The following is a 23,527-nucleotide window of genomic DNA, read 5'->3' as shown; positions in this document are numbered from 1 at the left end:
TGCAACCAGGCATCACTACACTTGGCTAATTTTTTTTATTAATTTTTTTAGAGAAGGAGTCTCACTGGTCTCACTGGCCCAGGCTGGTCTTGAACTCCTGGGTTCAAGCAATCCTCCCACCTCCCAATTTGGCAACACTTAATATTAGCTGGGGTGTTTTTAAAAAACCAAAAAACTTCACTTAGCATGTAAATCAACACAAAGACATTACTATTTCCTTCTGGGATGATCACTAGACTGTTGGTTTCTATCAGTTATTAAACTGTTATCTCCTTGGGGCATTGACAAAGTACTAATAAGTCATTGATTCCTTTACCATTTTTAATCAGAGTATCCAAAAAGGAGGTAATAAATAATGTGTTTTAATAAATTCCACAAATTATGAGTCACCCAAAAAGCAAATCTACTGTCCATATTAATATTTAATCTTTCATCTTTGCCAGAGTGCAGCCCCAAAGCTAAGCTGCTAGTTCAGCTACCTGGGGAGGCCAGGAATCAGGCCATGGAGCACTTCAGTGATGGCATGTTCAATGATAACAGCATATCCTGCACTGGGAATGTCTTTGTCATATTTGAGAACCATCTACAAAGTATATTAAATCAAGGTTGACTAAAAGGCAGAAGATTCAAATCCAGGTATACTTAATTCCTGAGAGGATGCTAAACAGTCATATGATTCCCCTTTATTCTTAAAAGGGAATAAAGTTGCAGGGTTACATTTTGAACAACATTGAATATGCAAAGCAGACATTACAATTTCATAAGTGGTAAATTTACTGGAGGAGAAATGTCAGATGCTGCCTTGAAGTAGCAAAAACTTTATAGAGATGCAGGGACCCATAGAGTTAGTGGAGAAACAAGCACTATTATGGAAGCATCAACAAGTTTGGCCACTGCTACCACCTCATGCAAGTAGAGAAGGTTTACCTTTGCCTCCAAATCAAGGAATGTACTAAGATAGGCAGAGAGAAGAGTTTGGCAGATTTAGGAAAACCCGAAGGTGGAGGTCGTTGCAAGAAGTCTTTCAAAGAGTAGACAGCATTTTCTACTTTTGCATCACAAGGAAGAGTTTCAGGAATTATAAACTTTGTAAGCCCATGCAAAGGGTGAGCTATTGAGAAAAATCAGATATACAATTACCTACAGTCCTAAAATCTTCTTAGCCATCTTTTAATTTCTGTTCTTGGTAGATGGAATGCTCCTTATTCTGGTTGAAAACAGAAACTGTCCATCTGGTGACAGATTGTGACCAGAAAAATGTAGATTCTTGGCAGAGTTGAACTTTTTCCTAGATTCTTTATGTCCCTTTTCACCTAATTTGGATAAGAGAGATTTGGAGTCTTCAGTAAACTACTTAGATCAGAAAACACAGCAGTAAATCATTTAAATATTGAGTCTCTCTCTATATATATATGATTATAGAAATTATATATATGTGTATATATATATATATAATTTTTAGACACTGAGAGAACTAGGAAGGGGATTCAGAAAAATCCCTAAAGCTTAACGCTCCAGATATACTTGTTTTCCCGTGAAAAAGCAAATATTGACTGTTTTTCTATACATGTATACTAAGGAAGGCTGCATGTAAATTACCACCGTGAGATATTTACTTGTTGAGAGAATGAAGGACAGGGCCGAGTGCGGTGGCTCACGCCTGTAATCCCAGCACTTTGGGAGGTCAAGGCAGGTGGATCACCTGAGGTCAGGAGTTCGAAACCAGCCTGGCCAACATGGTGAAACCCCATCTCTACTAAAAATACAAAAAATTAGCCAGGCGTGGTGGCTCATGCCTGTAACTCCAGCTACTTGGGAGGCTGAGGCAGAGGAATTTTTTGAACCTGGGAGGCGGAGGTTGCAGTGAGCTGAGATCGCGTCATTGCACTCTAACCTGGGCAACAAGAGTGAAACTCTTGTCTCAAAAAAATAAAAATAAAAATAAAAATATGAAGGGTAGGCTGGGCGCGGTGGCTCACGCCTATAATCCCAGCACTTTGGGAGGCCGAGGCGGGCAGATCACGAGGTCAGGAGATCGAGACCATTCTGGCTAACACGGTGAAACCTTGTCTCTACTAAAAATACAAAAAAATTAGCTGGGCATGGTGGTGGGCGCCTGTAGTCCCAGCTACTCGGTAGGCTGATGCGGGAGAATGGCGTGAACCTGGGAGGCGGAGCTTGCAGTGAGCCGAGATCCTGCCACTGCGCTCCAGCCTGGGCGACAGAGGGAGACTCTGTCTCAAAAAAAAAAAAAAAAAAAATATATATATATATATATATAGATAGATAGATAGATAGATACACACACATATATATATATATACACACACATATATATATACACACACACATATATATATAAAGGCCAGGACAGTATTCTAATGGTTGCATGATATTTCATTAGTGCTGTGATTAACCTCTAATGTTGGACATTATGTGTCACTATTATCAATAATACAGCAACAAACATCTTTGAGCAAAAGGCTTTTTCTGTATAGATTGCTAGAAGTGAAATTACCTAAAGAGTATGAATATTTTTGAGGTTCTTTATATATATTGCCAAATCCAAGAGCAATTGTATTATTGTATCAATAATAAATCAAAGTTTTTAATTTCTCACCTTATTTGGCCAGCATTGGATTTTCTCGTTAAAAGAGAAAGGGCTAATTTCATGGGTGCAAATGGCATGCCATTTGCTGTTTTAACTTCTTTATTGGCGACACTGAATATTTATCTATGTAGGTTGTTAATCAGTTAGATTTTCTCTTTTATGGATTGTTTATGTCCTTGGCCCATTCATCTATAAGGTGAGGGAGTAATATTTAAGTTATTGTTAGTGAATTACTAATTTATTATACTAGGCATAGTCCCCATTCAAGTTTCCTCAAAAATCTTTTCCTCTGTTGTTCATTATAGCATTTTAAAACAGAAATTTCAGATTTTTATGAAGTCAGACCTAAGCCCATTGATCTTCCATTGATTCCACACTTTTAGTTCTTCCTCATCCAAATAATTGACTAAAATTTGCTTAAATTTCTCATAGATATTTGCAGTTTTTATATGTGATTTCTAAACCCATATGGATTTTATGTAAGAAATTCCATGAATTCTGAAGTATATAAAACTTCTTATCCTTGTGCCCCCACTATGCAGATTCAGTGTTCATTTTTGACTTATTATTTCCTCCTAACAGAGATAACCAGTTTAATAAATGGATGACTTTGATACCTTAAGTTTATTTTTCTCAATATTAAGCCAGTAAACATTGCTCTGAGGGTACCATACTAATCAGTTTTAAAATTTTGTGTCATTTTTGTTGTTGCACAGAGATATATATATGTGTGTGTGTGTGTATGTCTCAGAAAGATATATTTCCTGAAAGTTGGATCCATATAGTGGTATTAACTGTATTTTAAATGATAACTATTTGTTTTTTATTTTAAAGGTTATACATATATATGCATATATATATATACACATTCATAGGTACACATATATCTTCATTTAAAAAATAAGAGAACAGTTGAGCCTCTTATTGTTTGACAACTGTTTGACAACAGTTGAGCCTCTTATTGTCAAAAGTCTCCATATTGTTACCAGTTATTTAAAATTTAATATAATATGTTTATCTTTTTCTATCATGCATACACACAATCATACTATATACTTTTTGCATTTATTTGTTTACATGGTGCTTAGGTAGACTGTAATATGCAGATCACTATCTAAAGACATATCTAGTCAGAATTAAATTTAAATAAGAACCAATATGAATTAGATTTAAATAAAAACCACATTAACTGTGAATTAATGATTTGGAACAAATTTACTTAAAGTTAGTTAACCAGCTAATTTACTTATCTGATAGCTTTAAACAGTGTGTATTTACAATAGGGACTAATCTGAGTAGCCAAATACACTTTGTGGACTATTTGAAAAACCGCAGTAGATTAGCACTTGAAATTGGCATACCCTTGTATTCCCTGAATTGCCCCTAGAAGATGCTAGTGAGAAACAAATTGATAGAAAATAATGACTATTTTAGGTTCTCCCTAGGAAATAGCTTATGTTGGTGCCATGTGGGTATGTAAGATATGTGTTTGTCTTTTTTAGGAAGTCGTGCAGTTTCTAGACAAGAAGCATCCAAACCACTATCAAGTCTACAATCTATGCAGTATGTACATTACTCTATATTTTGCTACTGTAGATAGAAAACAGATTACTGCATGTAAGAAGGTGATTTTGTTTTTTATATTGCATTTAATCATAAGTGTGTAGTGGTGGTGAGGAATGAATTTAAAACCCCATCTTGGACTGGCCCCATTTGGTAGAAGGAGTTAACCCAGCAGCACAAAGTACCCTATGAAGGAGGCAGCTCTGGCAGGACCAATGGTGCTGGAGTGGAGGCAAACCATTTTAGGGAAGATCTGTTCTAGTGATATTAGGTTTAGGAAAATCTTTCTGTTTTTCCTGCCAGATTGGGTTATGAGGACATAGATAATTTAACAAATGAGTCCTCTGATCCATCAGCAGTGGGTTGTGATGAGAGCAGGGCCCTAGATGGGAAAAAAAGCAAAAAACTCTGTAGAAAATAGGTTGTAACCCAGCTTACCACTGTCTGTCTTGATTTTTTTCCTCTACCTGTATACTCAATAGACATTTTCAGGGGGGCAATCATTTTGGTCAGCTACATTTGCCTCTTGTGTGGGTTCTAACTACCCTGCAATAATATAATGAATAGTCTGCTAGAAAGTTAAAAATTATACCTATTAAACAAAAATAAGTTGAGTTTAGGTTACATGAGATGGATAAACCACTACTATCCTTACGTTTTTGAGACCCTTACCTTTATTTTAGAGCAGCAGGAGCAACTTGGAAAGCTCTTTTTGAAGACGGATAAGGAATTTCTAATAAGATATGTTAACTTATTCATAACTTCATTATTTACTGTGTTATTACCTATAGAGATATAACATACATATTATTTATTTTAGGTGAAAGAGCTTATGATCCTAAGCACTTCCATATTAGGGTCAGTAGAATCATGATGGATGATCATTATGTCCCCACTCTACAGTAAGTTTTATGCTAAGTTGACTATCAGAAGAGGGCTAAATATATTGGGCTTGGTTTTCTGAAAATATTTTAATTTAACTAAAAATATTAAACTTGAAATCAGTAAGATGGTGGTATTCTCCAAGGAAGTAAATGAGTGGATGACTCAAGATCCTGAAAACGTCGTAGTGATTCACTGTAAAGGAGGCAAAGGTAATAACATTTTCCTTTTTATTTCTCCCTTTCTAAAGACATGTAAATATAAAGTACAAGAACAAGATACATATTGCTATTAATAAGTATTAATAATTGTTAGCATTTTAAAATATTAGCTCCAAGACTAGAAGAAGGGAAGGAGAAAGGAAAGAGGAGAGGAGGAAGGGTAGGAGATAGGGAGAGGATAAGGAAGGGAAGAAAGTAGGAAAAAAGAACTAAGGAAGGTTGAGCATATTTTTCCTTGTTTTTCTACTATTTGGATTTCTTTATTCTTGTTTTGCCAGTTTATATCTCTCAAAATAGTCTTTAATTTTAGAATGTCAGAGTACTTTTATTTTATTTAAGTCTACTCTTTTTTATTTTTAAATTAACAAATAAAAAATCAATATATTTATGGTGTACAACATGATGTTTTGACATATGTAAACATTGTGAAATGGCTAAATCAAGCTAATTAACATATGCACTACTCCACATACTTTTTTGTGGTGAGAACATTTAAAATCTACTCTCTCAGCAATTTTCAAGTATACATTATTATTAACTATGGTCACTATGTTGTACAGTAAATTTCCTGAACTTACTCTTCCTGTCTAACTGAAATTTTGTATCCTTTAACCAACATCTCAGGCTGGGCATGGTGGCTTACACCCATAATCCCAGCACTTTGAAAGGCCGAGGTAGGTGGATCACCTGAGGTCAGGAGTTTGAGAACAGCCTGGCCAACATGGTGAAACCCCATCTCTACTAAAAATACAAAAAATTAGCCAGGTGTGGTGGGTACCTGTAATCCCAGCTACTCAGGAGACTGAGGCAGGAGAATCGCTTGAATGCGTAAGGTGGAGGTTGTAGTGAGCTGAGATCGCGCCACTGCACTCCAGCCTAGGCAACAAGAATGAAACTCCATCTCAAAACAAATAAAATAAAATAAAAACCAACATCTCCACAATCCCCCCACTTTTGTCCCCCCAGCCCCTTGTAACTACCATTCTACTCTCTGCTTCTATGAATTTGACTTTCTTAGATTCCACAAATAAGTGAGACACAGTATTTGTCTTTCTATGCCTGGCTTATTTCACTTAGCATAACATCAGGTTCATCCATATTACCTCAAGTGACAGGATATCTAAGGCTGAGTAGTGTGTCCTTATGTATATATACCACATATTCTTTATCCATTCATCCATTGATAGCATTTAGATTGACTCCATAGCTTGGCTATTATGAATAATGCTGCAGTGAACATGGCAGTGCAAATTTCATTTCCTTTGGATATATACCCAGCAGAGGAATCTCCAAATCATATGGTAGTTTTATTTCTAGTTTTTTGAGGACCCTCCATGCTGTTTTCCATAATAACTACTAATTTACATTCACATCAACAGTGTATAAGAGGGTTCTCTTTTCTCTACATCCTCACCAACTCTTTTTTCTTTTTGTTAATGACCATCCGAACAGGTGTGAGGATATCTCTTTGTGGTTTTAATTTGCTTTTCCCTGACGATTAATGATGTTTAGCATTTTTTCTTATACCTCTTGGCCATTTGTTTGTCTTCTTTTGGGGAATTTCAGGTTCTTTGCCCATTTTCTAGAGAAGTAACTTGTTCTCTTGCTATTGTGTTGTTTGAGTTCCTTTAAAAAAATTAACCTTTTATTGAATGTATGCTTTGAAGATATTTTCTCCCATTCTGTAGGTTGTCTCTTTACTCTATATTTGTTTCCTTTGCTCTGCAAAAGCTTTTTAGTTTGATACAATATCATTTGTCTATTTTTTATTTTGTTGCCTATGTTTGTCAGTCACATTAAAAAAATCTTGACCCAGACCAATGTCAAGAACATTTTCCCCTATGTTTTCTTCTAGTAGTTTTCCAGTTTCAGGTTTCACAGTTAAGTGTTTACTTTGAGTTCATTTTTGTATATTGGGTGAGATAGGGTGCAATTTCATTCTTCTACAAGTGGATATCCAGTTTCCCCAGTATCACTTATTGAAGAGACTGTCCTTTCGCCATCGTGGATTCTTGGCACCTTTGTCAAAAATCAGCTGACTATAAATGCATGGATTTATTTTGGGCTTTCTATTCTGTTCCATCGGTCTATATGTCCATTTTTGTTCCAGTATTATTTAAGGTTGTTCTTAAACTTTGTGAGACTCTTTTAGATTAAGGGAGCCAATGGAGATGCTATTTCAAAAATTATACTGGAATTTTTATAGTGTGATGATACAAAGAAGTTGACATTGGTGAGGTTAAAATGGGGGGAAAAAGCCATTTGTAAATCCAACCAATTTAAGTTCAGTTAGATTTTCTCTCATTCAGGTTTGGGTTTTGAATAATCATCTAAGCATATTTCACAATTTTTGACAAACATAAAGAATTACATTTTTGGTGGGCTCTAAATCAATTTTTATATCAAATTCCAGGAAAACATAACACTGTAAACTGACTTATATAATTCAGTAAAATCAAGTTTTAGTCTTATTGACTAATTTCAAGTCTTATTGACTAGTTTCAAGCCCATTGCTTAATATACACGTTCTGTGTTTAGCTGTATATTAGTTAATATACAGGTTCTGTGTTTAGCTCTACAGGTTGGAATATTGTGTATAAACTGGCAATTTATAATACCATAGTTAAATTAAAAATATAGAGGTTGAATCATTTGAAATTGCCAGTTTTTAACCATCTTTTGCTTTAAAAATGGCCATTTCACATTGTCCAACCTAAAATGTTATTATTCAAGCAGTTCGCAGCAGTTTTCTATTAGCTAATGCTAATTCCTTTCTTGAAGGAAAACATTCCTTGCTTGAAGGAAAGCATTCATTTCAAATTTGACTTTTTACTTTTTTGCTGAGAGGGGGTTTACATTATTCTGTGTTAACATAATATTTTGTTGATTTTTTTTAAAGGTTGTTTAGAGGGCTAATATTCAGCTGGTATGTACCAGAGCAGCCTCTTTTTTTAAGTGTTCATTCATATTAGTCTTGCTGTCTTCTAGTTGGTTGCTGCCTGCAGGTTACCAGTAGTATCATGATAGTAAAAATATTTTATATTGATTTATAGGAGTTCTTCAAAGAATCTGACTGCCAATTTTTCTTAGTATTATAAGTATATTCTCCCAGTGTGTTGCCTTTTAAATTTGATTGTGATTTATTTTGTTGTGCAAAAGTTTGTAAATTTTTGTTTTGTTTTGAGACATGGTCTCGCTCTGTCACCCAGGCTGGAGTGCAGTGGCACAATCTCAGCTCATTGCAGCTTTAACCTTCTGGGACTCAAGTGATCCTCCCACCTCGGGCCCTCTGAGTAGGTAGGACTACAGGCAAGCGCCACCATGCCTGGCTAATTTTTGTATTTTTTGTAGAGACAGGGTCTTGCTGTGTTGCCCAGACTGGTCTTGAACTCCTGGACTCAAGTGATCCACCCACCTCAGCTTCTCAAAGTGCTGGGATTATAGGTATGAGCCATTGTGCTCAGAGAGAAGTTTGTAATTTTGAATGTAGTAAAATGTGTTCATCTATGTATGTGTATGTATTTCATGCCTTTCTGTCATGTTTAAGAAATTCACCCCATACTGATTTAGTAAAGATATTCCACATTTCTTCAAAAATATTCAAGTTTCATTTTTAATATTTGAGTCTTTAATCTAATTGGAAGTTGGGAGAAGTTTTTTTTTCATATGGATAGCCAATTGTGCTAACACCATCAATTGCATGCTGTTTGGTTCTCCATTAATTTGTAATCCCTCTCAGTCACATACCAAGTTTCTATAAATATTCAAAACTGTTTCTAAGTTCTGTATACCACTTTTGTAATTATTGTGGCCTTACAATATAGTTTGATAAAGGCAGAATTGTCTTGCTCTTCTTGGAACTTTATTATTACATTCAATTTTAAAATCATTTTGTCAAGTGCCATAATAAAACACATTTAGGATTTTTATTGGAACTACATTGAATTTATAGATTAACTTGAGAGAACTGACAACTTTGCAATATTGAGTTGTATATGTGAATCATCTTGTTCATTCTTTAATAATATTTTATACTTTTCTTCATCATGTCTTTGCACATCTTTTCAAAAATTCATTCCTACACAAACTGTGACTGCAAATGGAATCTCTTTTTTTCTATTACATTTGGGTTGTTTCCAATTTTTACTGTGATAAATAATGCTGCTTTTTTTTTTTTTTTTTAGATAAAGTCTCACTCTGTCGCCCAGGCTGGAGTGCAGTGGCACGATCTCAATTCATTGCAACCTCTGCCTCCTGGGTTCAAGCAATTCTTGTGCCTGAGCCTCCCAAGTAGCTGGGATTACAGGCGCCCACCAACACACCCAGCTAGTTTTTGTATTTTTAGTAGAGATGGGGTTTCACCATGTTGGCCAGGCTGGTCTTGAACTCCTGACCTCAAGTGATCTGTCTGCCTTGGCCTCCCAAACTGCTGGGATTACAGGTATGAGCCACTGCACCCAGCCCAATAATGCTGCTTTTAAAAATACACGTTTCTTGTTGCACATGTGGCCATATTTTTGTTGAGTATATACCTTGGACTAAAATTGTTCTTAGGGTAATGAGTCTTGAACTTTACTTGATAATGTTACCTGTTTTCTAAAACAGTTGTACCAATTTTTACTCCACTTGTACACTCCAGGCGTTCCATATCTTCCCCAATACTTGCAATTCTGAGTATTTTTATTTTTAGCCATTGGGTGTTTGTGTGATAGCATCTTGTGGTGGTGATCATTTGCATTTCTATAATTACTAATAAGATTGAGGATGTTTTCTTAAGATTATTAAGTATTTGGATATCCTTTTTTGCAAAATAACTTTTTAATTTTCTTACCCATTTTTCTCCTGGATTATTCGTCTTTTTTCTCTTGATTTGTAGGAGTTCTTTATGTATTCTGATTTCAATTTCTGTTATTGGCCATATATGTATTTCAAGAAAGCTTTCTGCTCTATAATTTGCCTTTTCTCTCTCTTAGGAGTATCTTTTGGTTAACAGAAGTTCTTAGTTGTATTACCATCATGTGTATCATGCTTTCCCTTTATAAAGTTCGTGTTTTTGTGTCCTGATTAAGAAAATTTTCCTTGAGTTTAAAGGATATTTTACTACTATATTTTCTTCTAGAAGGTTCATTCCTGTTAAAATTGGTTTATGTGTGTGGTGTGAGGAAGGCGTCAGGTTTAATCTTTTTCCATATATGGCTATCCAATTATTCCAGCACACTAGTTGAGAATATTTTCATTTCTTTACTACCCTGCAGAACATGAATCTGTTTCTAACCTTTCTATTCTGTGCATTGATTTTTCATCTGTGTGCCAATAGCACAACTATCTTACTGTGGCTTTCTAACAAGTCCTCATTTCCAGTCATGTGAGCACAATCATCTTTTTCTTCACAGTTGTTAGGGTATTTTAGGCCATCTACATTTCCATATAAATTTGGGAATCAACTAGTCAAGTTACACACAACTGATAGAAATTTGTTTGGGATTGCGTTGAATTTATAGATTGGGGAGAATTGAATCTTCACAATATTGACTCATCCAACCCATGAACAGAAGTATTCTCTCATTTAGTTAGGTCCTCTTCAATTTCTCTTTACAATGCTTTCTCATTTTCTGTATAGAAAGCTTGCATATTTTTGGTGATATTTATTCCTAGATATTTGATATTTTGTGGTTATTTAAATTATATACTTTTAAGATGTTTATTGTCTAAATGTTTTTTGTTGTTTTAAATGCAGTTCACTTTATTTATTAATCTTGCAATTAGCAACTTTACTAAACTCACTCTTTTTTTCTGAGGCAGGGTCTCATTCTGTCACCCAGGCTGGAGTGCAGTGGCATGATCATGGCTCACTGCAGCCTCAACCTCCCTGGGCTCAGGCAATCCTCCCATATCAGCCTCTCAAGTAACTAAGACTGCAGGCAGGTGCCATCATGCCCAGCTAATTTCTTGACCTTTTTGTAGAGATGGGGTTTTGCCCTGTTGCCCAGGTTGGTCTCAAAACTCCTGGGCTCAAGTGATCTGCCAGCCTCAGCCTCCACCTCCCAAAGTGCTAGGACTACAGGCCTGAGCCACCGTGCCTACCCTAAACTCACTTATTAGTTCTATGAATTTATCAATAGATTATTTTGGATTTTATGTTACATGATTATATCATATAAAAATAACAAATTGTATTTTCTCCATTTCAGTCATTTCTCTCCTTTAGCAGTGGCTAGAACATTCAGTACAGTGTAGAATTAGAAGTGGCAATAGCAACCATCAACGTACAGTTCCATTCTCAAAGGAAAAGCTCTCCATGTCTCTCCAATTGCTTTACGAGTGTGTGTGTGTGTGTGTGTGTGTGTGTGTGTGTGTGTGTTAGCTACCATTTATCAGATTAAGAAATTCCTCGGCTGGGCGCCATGGCTTACACCTGTAATCCCAGCACTTTGGGAGGCCCAGGGGTGCAGATCACTTGAGGCTAGGAGGTCAAGACCAGCCTGGGCAACATGGTGAAACCCCGTCTCTACTAAAAATACAAAAATTTGCCGGGTGTGGTGACACATGCCTGTAATCCTAACTACTCCAGCTGAGGCACGAGAATCGCTTGAACCCAGGAGGCAGAGGTTGCAGTGAGCCAAGATTGCACTGCTGTTCTCCAGCCTGGATGACAGAGTGAGGCTGTCTCAAAAAATAAAAAAAAAATAAAAAAAAAAGGAAGAAAGAAAAAAGAAAATCATTTAGTTTGCTAAGAGTTTTTTTTTTTCAATCATGAATGTGTTGAACTTTTTCAGATTTTTCTGAATCTTTGAGATGATAATTTTTCTCCTTTATCCTATAAATAAATGTGGTTAATTACATTGATTGATTAAATGGTAAACCAACTTATTTCTGGAACAAATGTAATTCAGTTGTGCTATATTATTTTATGAAATAATTATTAAATTATTTTATTATTAAATTGCGGGATTCTGTTTGTTAATATTTAGGATTTTCAAATTCATGTCATCAGGGCAATTGGTTATAATTTTCCTTTCTCATAGTTTTTTCAAATCTTGGCTTTGTAAAATGAGTTAGATTTCATTTTCTCTTTTTTTATTCTCTGGGTGAATTTATGCATGCTGATTTTTTTTCTTCTTAAGTGTAAAGTGAAATTCACCGGTGAAGCCACACTGGCCTAGAGTTTTCTCTGGAGAGAAGTTTTAAAATTATGACTCAATTCCATATATAGAATTTTTTATAATTTTATTTCTTTTGCCCATTTTGGTAGATTATAGTTTTCCCAGTGATTTTCCATTTAATCTAACTTTCCAAATGTCCTGACATCAAATTGTTCACCATATCATTTAAACATTTTGATGTCTACAGAGGTGTTCCCTTTTTTATTTCTTACATTGCTTTCTTGGTACCTTCTCCCCTTTTTTCTTTTGATTAGTCTCACCAGGGATTTATCAATTTTACTAGTTTTTCAAAAGTAACAAATTTTGGGCCTTATTGGTGTTCTCTATTTTTTATTTATTTTTTATTTCATCAATTATTATTATATTTAGTATTTTCTTCTGTACTCCTTGGGTTAATTTGTTCTTTTCCTGACTTCTTGAGATGGGTAATTCTTGGAGTGTTGACCATTCTCTTTTCTATTTAGCATTTAAGGCTATAAATTTTCCTCTAAGAATTGCTTTAGCTTCATCCCATAAATTTTTATTTGTAGTGTTTTCATTTTACTTAGTTCAAACTATTTTCCAACTTTGACTATGCTTGTTTTTTTTTTTGACCCGTGAGTTATGTACAAATATACTTCCTTATTTTCAAACATATGAGAATTTTGTATTGATCTTTAAGTTTTTGGTTTCTGGTTATGCTGTATTGTGGACACAGAACATATGTATTTTTTCACTTCTTTGAAATTTGTTTAGACTTGCTTTTTGGCCCAGAATTTGGTCGATGTTTGGTCAAATTTTTTCTGTACATTTGTAAAGAACATGTATTATGCATTGTTGAGAACAGTGTTCTATGTACATCTATTTGTTAATTATTTTATTTAACTCTTCTATACTCTTACTGACTTTCATTTTGGTTTGACTGAATTTTAATAATATAATTCTTTCCTTCTCACCTTCTGTCATTACCTTGAAAGTCATGTACTCCTTTTCTGTTTTTAGCGATTACTGTAAAGATTTCAACTTGCCTCCTTGATTTAGCTATTAATTTTTGTTTATGTTGAGCCTGCATCTAGAAATCTTCCTAAACTCTCTCATTAGACTAAGGAGTTATTCTACAGATTTACTTACTACACTGACTACACTGGTTAGGCTCTGCGGTATATTGTTAAATGGAAGCAATGAACCGAAGGCATTTTTGTTTAATTCCAGGCTTTAAAGAAAATGCTATCAATATGACATCATTAATATGATGTTCCTGGTAGGTATTTTGCTAGATTTTCTTTGTTGAGTTAAGGAAGTTTCCTAGTTTTTGTTAATTTTTAAAGTCACAGGTGTAGGCTGAATTTTAGTGAATGCTTTTTCCTGCATTAATTGAGATAATTGTAAGGTATGTCTTCTTTAATCTATGAATATGATAAATTATATTAGTATAGATTTCTGATATAGGATGATTCTCATATTCTTTATTTACTTGTTTTTTAATGGGCAGGAGACATCTTTTTCTTTTTGAGCTTAGTTTTTTTGGTATAATTTAACTTTTATTTTAGACTTGGAAGTACATACGCAGGTTTATTACCTGGATATATTGTGTGATGCTGAGGTTTGGGGTATGATTGATTGCATCACCCAGGTACTGAGCTTAGGACCCAATAGTTGGTTTTTCAGCCTGTGCCCTTTTCTGCTGTGCCCCCTCTAGAATTCCCCAGTGTCCATTATTGCCACCTTGATGTCCATGAGCACCTATTGTTTAGCTTTCACTTATGAGTGAGAACAAATGGTTATTTGGTTTTTTGTTCCTGCATTAATTTGCTTAGGATAATGACTTCCAGCTGCATACATGATGCTGCATAGGGCATAATTTTTTTTTTTTTTTTTTTTGAGACAGAGTTTCACTCTTGTTGCCCAGGCTGGAGTGCAATGGTGTGATCTTGGCTCACTGCAACCTCTGCCTCCCAAGTTCAAGAGATTCTCCTGCCTAAGCCTCCCGAGTAGCTGTGATTACAGGCACCTGCCACCACATCCGGCTAATTTTTGTATTTTTAGTAGGGACGGGGTTTTGCCATGTTGGCCAGACTGGTTTCAAACTCCTGACCTCAGGTGATCCACCCGCCTCGGCCTCCCAAAGTGCTGGGATTACAGGTGTGAGCCACTGCGCCCGGGCATGATTTTATTTTATTTTTTATGAATATGTAGTATTCCATGGTGTATATGTACCACTGTGCCCAGGCATGATTTTATTTTTTATGAAAATGTAGTATTCCATGGTGTATATGTACCACTGCACCCAGCCATGATTTTATTTTTTTTATGAATGTGTAGTATTCCATGGTGTATATGTATCACATTTTCTTTATCCAGTCCACCATTGATGGGCACCTAGGTTGATTCTATGTCTTTCCTATTGTCAGTGTTGCTGAGAAGCGCATATCAGTGCATGTCTTTTTGGTAGCATTTATTTTCCTTTGGATGTATGCCTAGTAATGGGATTGCAATGTCAAATGGTAGTTCTATGTTCTCATATGTTTGTTGGCCACTCATATGTCTTATTTTGAGAGGTGTATGTTTATATCTTTTGCCCATTTTTAATGGGGCTTTTTGGTTTTTGCCTGTTTAATTGTTTGAGTTTCTTATAGATTCTGAATATAAAACCTTTGTCAGATGCATAGTGTGCAAATATTTTCTGCCATTCTATAGGTTGTCTGTTTACTCTGTTGATAGTTTCTTTGCTGTGCAGAAGCTCTATAGTTTAATTAGGTTCCACTTGTCAGTTTTTGTTGCAATTGCTTTTGAAAACTTAGTCATAAATTCTTCTCCAAGGCCAATATCCAGAATGTTGTTTTCTAGGTTTTCTCCTGGTATTCTTATAATTTGAGGTCTTACAATTAAGTCTTTAATCTATCTTGAGTTAATTTTTGTATATGGTGAAAGGCATAGATACAGATCATTCTTTTGCATATGGCTAGCCCACTATCCTAGCTCGCCATTCTTTTGCATATGGCTAGCCCACTATCCATTTATTAAATAGGAAGTCATTTCCCTATTGCTTATTTTTGTTGACTTTGTCAAAGATCAGATGGCTTTCTGTGTTTGGCTTTATTTCTGTGTTTGGCTTTATTTCTGAGTTCTTTTTCTGTTTCTTTGGTCTATTTGTCTTTTTTTTTCCCCCCAGTACGACACTATTTTGGTTACTGTGGCCTTATGGTATAATTTGAAGTTGAGTAATGTGATACTTTTAGCTTTGTTCTTTTTGTTTAGGATTGCTTTGGCTATTCAGGCTCTTTTTTGGTTCCACATGAATTTTGGAATAGTTTTTTCTAGTTCTGTAAAAAAAATGATATTAGTAGCTTGACTGGAAAAATGTTGATCCTATAGATTGCTTCAGTAGCATGGCCATTTTAATGATATTGATTCTTCCAGTCCATTAGCATGGAATGTTTTTCCATTTGTTTGTGTCATCTATGATTTCTTTCAGCAGTGTTTTGTAGTTCTCCTTGTAGAGATCTTTCACCTCCTTGGTTAGCTGTATAACTAGGTATTTTATTTTTTGTGTGTGGCTGTTGTAAAGGGGATTATGTTCTTGATTTGGCTGTCAGCTTGCACATTATTGGTGTATAGAAATGCTACTGATTTTTGTACATGGATTTTGTATCCTAAAACTTTACTGAAGTCATTTATCAGTTCCAAGTGCCTTTTGGTGGAGTTCTTTGGATTGTGTAGATATAGAATCATATAGTTGATGAAGAGAGATAGTCTGACTTTTTCTTTTCCTATTTGGATGCCTTTTTTTTCTTTCTTTTGCCTGATTGCTCTGGCAAAAGACTTTAACTACTATGTTAAATAGGAGTGGTGGGACTAGGCATTCTTGTCTTCTTCCAGTTCACATAGAGAAGCTTCCAGCTTTTGCCTGTTACGATGTTGGCTGTGGGTTTGCCATAGATGTCTCTATTTTTGTTTTCTTCTTCTTGAGATGGAGTCTCGCTCTATCACCCAGGCTGGAGTGCAGTGGCATGATCTCGGCTTACTACAACCTCCGCCTCCCAGGTTCAAACGATTCTGCTGCCTCAGCCTCCTGAGTGTCTGGGATTACAGGCGTGTACAACCATGCCTGGCTAATTTTTGTATTTTTAGTAGAGATGGGGTTTCACTATGTTGGCCACGCTGGTCTTGAACTTCTGATCTCAAGTGATCCGCCCGCCTTGGCCTCCCAAAGTGCGGGAATTACAGACGAGCCACCGCCCCCAGCCGATGACTCTATTTTGAAGTATGTTCCTTTGATTCCTAGTTTCTTGAGTGTTTTTTTATCAAGAAGGATGTTGAATTTTATCAAAAGCTTTTTTTTTTTGCATCTATTGAGATGATCATATGATTTCTGTTTAATTCTGTTTGTGTGGTGAATCACATTTATTGATTTGTGTATGCTGAATCTTGTATCCTTGGAATGAAGCTTACTGGATCATGGCGAATTAACTTTTTAATGTGCTGTTGGATTTGGTTTCCTAGTATTTTGTTCAAGATTTTTGTAGCTATCTTCATCATTGAGATTAGCCTTTAGTTTTCTTTTTCTTTTTCTTTTTTTAATTGTGTCTTTGCCAGGTTTTGGTTTCAGGGTAATGCTGGCTTCATAGAATGAATTAGGGATGAGTCCCTCCTCAATTTTTTGGAACAGTTTCAATAGAACTGGTACCAGTTCTTCGTTTTATATTTGATAGAATTCAGCTGTGAATACATCTGATCTAGGGCTTTTTTAGTTCATAAGTTTATTTTATTTTATTTTTTTTGAGATGGAGTCTTGTTCTGTCACCCAGGCTGGAGTGCAGTGGCAGAATCTCCGCTCACTGCAACCTCTGCCTCCCGGGTTCAAGCAATTCTCCTGCCACAGCCTCCTGAGTAGCTAGAATTACAGGTATCGTTCACCACGCCCGGCTAATTTTTGTATTTTTAGTAGAGACGGGGTTTCACCATATTGGCCAGGCTGGTCTTGAACTACTGACCTTGTGATCTGCCCGCCTTGGCCTCCCAAAGTGCTGGGATTACAGGCATGGGCCATTGCGCCCTGCTGGTTCATACGTTTTTTAAATTGTGGACTCAATTTTGGAGCTTGGTATTGGTCAGGTCAGGGTTTCAATTTCTTTTTGATCCAATCTTGGGAGATTCTATGTTTCCAAGAATTTATTAATTTCCTCTACATTATCCAGTGTGTGTGCACAGAGGTGTTCATAATAGTCTCTGAGGACATTTTGTATTTCTGTGAGATTGGTTGTAATGTCACCTTGTCATTTCTGATTATGCTTATTTGGATCTTCTTTCTTTATCTTTGTTAATCTAGCTAGCAGTCTATCAATTTTGTTTATCTTTTCAAAGAACCAACTTTTCGTTTCTTTGACTCTTTGTTTCAATTTAGGGGTCTCAATTTTGCTCAGTTTTGCTCTGATTTTAGTTATTTTTTTTCTTCTGCTAGGTTTGGGGTTCTTGTTTTTCTAATTTCTCTAGGTGTGATGTTATGTCATTAATTCGAGATTTTACTAGCTTATTGTGGTACACATTTAGCACTATAAACTTTCCTGTCCACACACTGCTTTTGCTGCATCTCAGAGATTTTGGTATGTTGTGTTTCTGTTTTCATTTTTTTCAAAGAATTTTTTTTATTATACTTTAAGTTCTAGGGTACATGTGCACAATGTGCAGGTTTGTTACATAGGTATACATGTGCCGTGTTGGTTTGCTGCACCCATTAAATCATCATTTACATTAGGTATTTCTCCTAATGCTATCCCTCCCCCATCCTCCACCTCAAAACAGGCCCCAGTGTGTGATGTTCCATGCCCTGTGTCCAAGTGTTCTCATTGTTCAGTTCCCACCTATGAGTGAGAACATGCGGTGTTTGGTTTTCTGTCCTTGCGATAGTTTGCTGAGAATTATGGTTTCCAGCTTCATCCATGTCCCTACAAAGGACATTAACTCATCCTTTTTTATGGCTGCATAGTATTCCATGGTGTATATGTGCCACATTTTCTTAATCCAATCTATCATTGATGGACATTTGGGTTGGTTCCAAGTCTTTGCTATTGTGAATAGTGTTGCAATAAACATACACGTGCATGTGTCTTTATAGCAGCATGATTTATAATCCTTTGGGTATATACCCAGTAATGGGATTGCTGGGTCAAATGGTATTTTTAGTTCTAGATCCTTGAGGAACTGCCACACTGTCTTCCACAATGGTTGAACTAGTTTACACCCCCACCAACAGTGTAAAAGCATTCCTGTTTCTCCACATCCTCTCCAGCACCTGTTGTTTCCTGACTTTTTAGTGATCACCATTCTAACAGTGAGATGGTATCTCATTGTGGTTTTGATTTGCATTTCTCTGATGATGAGCAATGATCAGCATTTTTTCATGTGCCTGTTGGCTGCATAAATGTCTTCTTTTGAAAAGTGTCTGTTCATATCCTTTGCCCGCTTTTTGAAGGGGTTGTTTGATTTTTTTCTTGTAAATTTGTTTAAGTTCATTGTGATTCTGGATATTAGCCCTTTGTCAGATGGGTGGATTGCAAAAATTTTCTCCCGTTCTGTAAGTTGCCTGTTCACTCTGATGGTAATTTCTTTTGCTGTGCAGAAGCTCTTTAGTTTAATTAAATCCCATTTGTCTATTTTGGCTTTTGTTGCCATTTCTTTTGGTGTTTTAGTCATGAATACCTTGCCCATGCCTATGTCGTGAATGGTATTGGCTAGCTTTTCTTCTAGGGTTTTTATGGTTTTAGGTCTGACATTTAAGTCTTTAATCCATTTTGAACTAATTTTTGTATAAGATGTAAGGAAGGGATCCAGTTTCAGCTTTCTACGTATGGCTAGCCAGTTTTCCCAGCACCATTTATTAAATAGGGAATCCTTTCCCCATTGCTTGTTTTTGTCAGGTTTGTCAAAGATCAGATGGTTGTAGATGTATGGTGTTATTTCTGAGTCCTCTGTTCTGTACCATTGGTCTATATCTCTGTTTTGGTACCAGTACCATGCTGTTTTGGTTACTGTAGCCTTGTAGTTTAGTTTGAAGTCAGGTAGCATGATGCCTCCAGCTTTGTTCTTTTGCCTTAGGACTGTCTTGGCAATGCAGGCTCTTTTTTGGTTCCATATGAACTTTAAAGTAGTTTTTTCCAATTCTGTGAAGAAAGTCATTGGTAGCTTGATGGGGATGGCATTGAATCTATAAATTACCTTGGGCAGTATGGCCATTTTCACAATATTGATTCTTCCTATCTATAAGCATGGAATGTTCTTCCATTTGTTTGTGTCCTCCTTTATTTCATTGAGCAGTGGTTTGTAATTCTCCTTGAAGAGGTCCTTTACATCCCTTGTAAGTTGGATTCCTAGGTATTTTATTCTCTTTGAAGCAATTGTGAATGGGAGTTCACTCATGATTTGGCTCTCTGTTTGTCTGTTGTTGGTGTATAGGAATGCTTGTGATTTTTGCACATTGATTTTGTATCCTGAGACTTTGCTGAAGTTGCTTATCAGCTTAAGGAGATTTTGGGCTGAGACAATGGGGTTTTCTAAATATATAATCATGTCATTTGCAAACAGGGACAGTTTGACTTCCTCTTTTCCTAATTGAATACGCTTTATTTCTTTCTCTTTACTGATTGCCCTGGCCAGAACTTCCAACACTATGTTGAATAGGAGTGGTGAGAGAGGGCATCCCTGTCTTGTGCCAGTTTTCAAAGGGAATGCTTCCAGTTTTTGCCCATTCAGTATGATACTGGCTGTGGGTTTGTCATAAATAGCTCTTATTATTTTGAGATATGTCCCATCAATACCTAGTTTATTGAGAATTTTTAGCATGAAGTGTTGTTGAATTTTGTCAAAGGCCTTTTCTGCATCTATTGAGATAATCGTGTGGTTTTGTCTTTTGTTCTGTTTATGTGATGGATTACGTTTATTGATTTGTGTATGTTGAATCAGCCTTGCAGCCCAGGGATGAAGCCAACTTGATCTTGGTGGGTAAGCTTTCTGATGTACTGCTGGATTCGGTTTGCCAGCATTTTATTGAGGATTTTTGCATTGATGTTCATCAGGGATATTGGTCTAAAATTCTCTTTTTTTGTTGTGTCTCTGCCAGGCTTTGGTATCAGAATGATGCTGGCCTCATAAAATGAGTTAGGAAGGATTCCCTGTTTTTCTGTTGATTGGAATAGTTTCAGAAGGAATGGTACCAGCTCTTCTTTGTACCTCTAGAGAATTCGGCTGTGAATCCATCTGGTCCTGGACTTTTTTTGGTTGGTATCCTATTAACTATTGCCTCAATTTCAGAGCCTGTTATTGGTCTATTCAGGGATTCAACTTCTTCCTGGTTTAGTCTTGGGAGGGTGTATGTGTCCAGGAATTTATCCATTTCTTCTAGATTTTCTAGTTTATTTGCATAGAGGTGTTTATAATATTCTATGATGGTAGTTTGTATTTCTGTGGGATCGGTGGTGATATCCCCTTTATCCTTTTTTATTGCATCTATGTGATTCTCCTCTCTTTTCTTCTTTGTTAGTCTTGCTAGTGGTCTATCAATTTTGTTGCTCTTTTCAAAAAACCAGCTCCTGGATTCATTGATTTTTTGAAGGGTTTTTTGTGTCTCTATCTCCCTCAGTTTTGCTCTGATCTTAGTTATTTCTTGCCTTCTGCTAGCTTTTGAATTTGTTTGCTCTTGCTTCTCTAGTTCTTTTAATTGTGATGTTAGGGTGTCGATTTTAGATCTTTCCTGCTTTCTCTTGTGGGCATTTAGTGCTATAAATTTCCCTCTACATACTGCTTTAAATGTGTCCCAGAGATTCTGGTACATTGTGTCTTTGTTCTCATTGGTTTCAAAGAACATCTGTATTTCTGCCTTCATTTCATTATGTGCCCGGTAGTCATTCAGGAGCAGGTTGTTCAGTGTCCATGTAGTTGTGCGGTTTTGAGTGAGTTTCTTAATCCTGAGTTCTAATTTGATTGCACTGTGGTCTGAGAGACAGTTTGTTGTGATTTCTGTTCTTTTACATTTGCTGAGGAGTGCTTTACTTCCAACTATGTGGTCAATTTTGGAATAAGTGCAATGTGGTGCTGAGAAGAATGTATATTCTGTTGATTTGGGGTGGAGAGTTCTGTAGATGTCTATTAGGTCTGCTGCTGCAGAGCTGGGTTCAAATCCTGGATATCCTTGTTAACCTTCTGTCTCATTGATCTGTCTAATATTGACGGTGGGGTGTTAAAGTCTCCCATTATTATTGTGTGGGAGTCTGAGTCTCTTTGTAGATCTCTAAGGACTTGCTTTATGAATCTGGGTGCTCCTGTATTAGGTGCATATATATTTAGGATAGTTAGCTCTTCTTGTTGAATTGATCCCTTTACCATTATGTAATGGCCTTCTTTGTCTCTTCTGATCTTTGTTAGTTTAAAGTCTGTTTTGTCAGAGACTAGGATTGCAATCCCTGCTTTTTTTTGTTTTCCATTTCCTTGGTAGATCTTCCTCCACCCCTTTATTTTGAGCCTATATGTGTCTCTGAATGTGAGATGGGTCTCCTGAATACAGCACGCTGATGGGTCTTGACTCTTTATCCAATTTGCCAATCTGTGTCTTTTAATTGGGGCATTTATCCCATTTACATTTAAGGTTAATATTGTTATGTGTGAATTTGATCCTGTCATTATGATGTTAGCTGGTTATTTTGCTCGTTAGTTGTGGCAGTTTCTTCCTAGCATGGATGGTCTTTACAGTTTGGCATGTTTTTGTAGTGGCTGGTACCGATTGTTCCTTTCCAAAATTAAACGAAAAGAAAACAAACAGCATACGAGATGAGCAATCAAGAATAATTAATACACTAGCTGTTAAAATATTTGTTTTAATTCTCTACCTTTAATTTTGTGCGTATTGAATTAAAATTAATGTAGAATTGAGAGAAAAGCAATAAAAAATTAATTGGCTGAGAAACCAAGTCTTTGAGGAAATGCTAAAGGAAGTGAGTCGTTTGAATTGAAAAAAAGGGGCAAAAGAGCCTTTGTCCGTAAATATATGCTGAACACCACGGGAATTTTTGGATATAACTATCCTATATTTTTATACAGATTGCATCAGGAACTAGACTTAAACTAGGGCCAAAGTAGTTTAGACTACTGTATTTATTATTAAGAGTCATTATGATTATAAGTCTGAAGAAAGCAACATATTAGCAGAAAAGGTTGCAAGTCACCTTCTCTAAATTTTTCCTTTTTTTTTTTCTTTTTTTTTTGAGACAGAGTCTTGCTCTGTCATTTAGGCTGGAGTGCAGTAGTGTGGTCTTGGTTCACTGCAACCTCCGCCTCCTGGGTTCAAGCGATTCTCCTATTTCAGCCTCCTAAGTAGCTGGGATTACAGGCACGTGCCACCACGCCCAGCTAATTTTTGCATTTTTAGTAGAGATGGGGTTTCACCATGTTGACCAGGTTGGTCTCAAACTCCTGACCTCAATTAATCCATCCACCTTGACCTCCCAAAGTGCTGGGATTATCGTGGCGTGAGCCACCATGCCCAGCCCACCTTCCCTAAATATTTTTTCTGGAAAGATAAAGTGATGGTATTCTAAGTCTTTAAAGCTGAGCTATATGTATTTTTTTTCTACCCTCTAGTCTTATAAAATCTGCCTTAGGAGACAGAACTGGGCTTGAAGCCTTGTCTTTCAAAGACAAAATCCATGCAAGACCAAGTAAGTGACTACTGATACATTGTTAGCTTGGATAACTTTTTCTCTTTTTCATCCGTGATGTTAATTGGTGAGATATTTTGATCTTCGTGCTAACCAAGCTAACTTTTAAATTTCATTTAGGTGTTGGAGCAGGCGATGGATATGATCTAAAAGTCAAAATAGTGATGGAGAAAAAGGTTGTCTTTTCCTGTACTTACTTAATAAATTGTTAGGTAAGAGAAAACATGTGAATTGAAAAAAATCTGATGTTTGTTTTAAGGCTGAATGTCAAAGCAGCAATGTTCACCTCCCTAAATGATCACTCACCATAGAGAGTCCATAACGCTTTCTGGTTACCATCCAACTTGGTGTCACTGGGTTTGGATGCAAACCAGAGATAAATTAACCTCTTTGTTCAAAACA

The 23,527-nt window shown here is 36.2% G+C and overlaps 1 protein-coding gene across 4 annotated transcripts in view; it reads left to right on the top strand.

The window, feature by feature from the left end:
• Positions 1-23,527, top strand: part of LOC129136722 (phosphatidylinositol 3,4,5-trisphosphate 3-phosphatase TPTE2-like) — a 122,691-nt gene that overhangs the window by 59,589 nt on the left and 39,575 nt on the right. The window contains exons 2-6 of one of the 4 annotated variants that reach the window (XR_010150652.1): positions 4,114-4,174; positions 4,995-5,076; positions 5,180-5,268; positions 23,049-23,125; positions 23,246-23,337. Coding sequence is in view for 2 of the 4 variants with exons in the window: in XM_063792468.1 (XP_063648538.1) it covers positions 4,114-4,174; positions 4,995-5,076; positions 5,180-5,268; positions 8,629-8,721 (325 nt within the window). In the remaining 2 variants the exon portion in view is untranslated. Of the gene's footprint in view, positions 1-4,113; positions 4,175-4,994; positions 5,077-5,179; positions 5,269-8,628; positions 8,722-23,048; positions 23,126-23,245; positions 23,338-23,527 lie in introns of all 4 variants that reach the window. The other 3 variants (XM_063792468.1, XM_063792469.1, XR_010150653.1) reach the window with 3 other exon arrangements.

The sequence above is a fragment of the Pan troglodytes genome, chromosome 14 (assembly GCF_028858775.2).
Source record: "Pan troglodytes isolate AG18354 chromosome 14, NHGRI_mPanTro3-v2.0_pri, whole genome shotgun sequence".
Classification (NCBI taxonomy): Eukaryota; Metazoa; Chordata; class Mammalia; order Primates; family Hominidae; genus Pan; species Pan troglodytes.
This window is presented reverse-complemented; position numbering and strand designations above follow the sequence as displayed.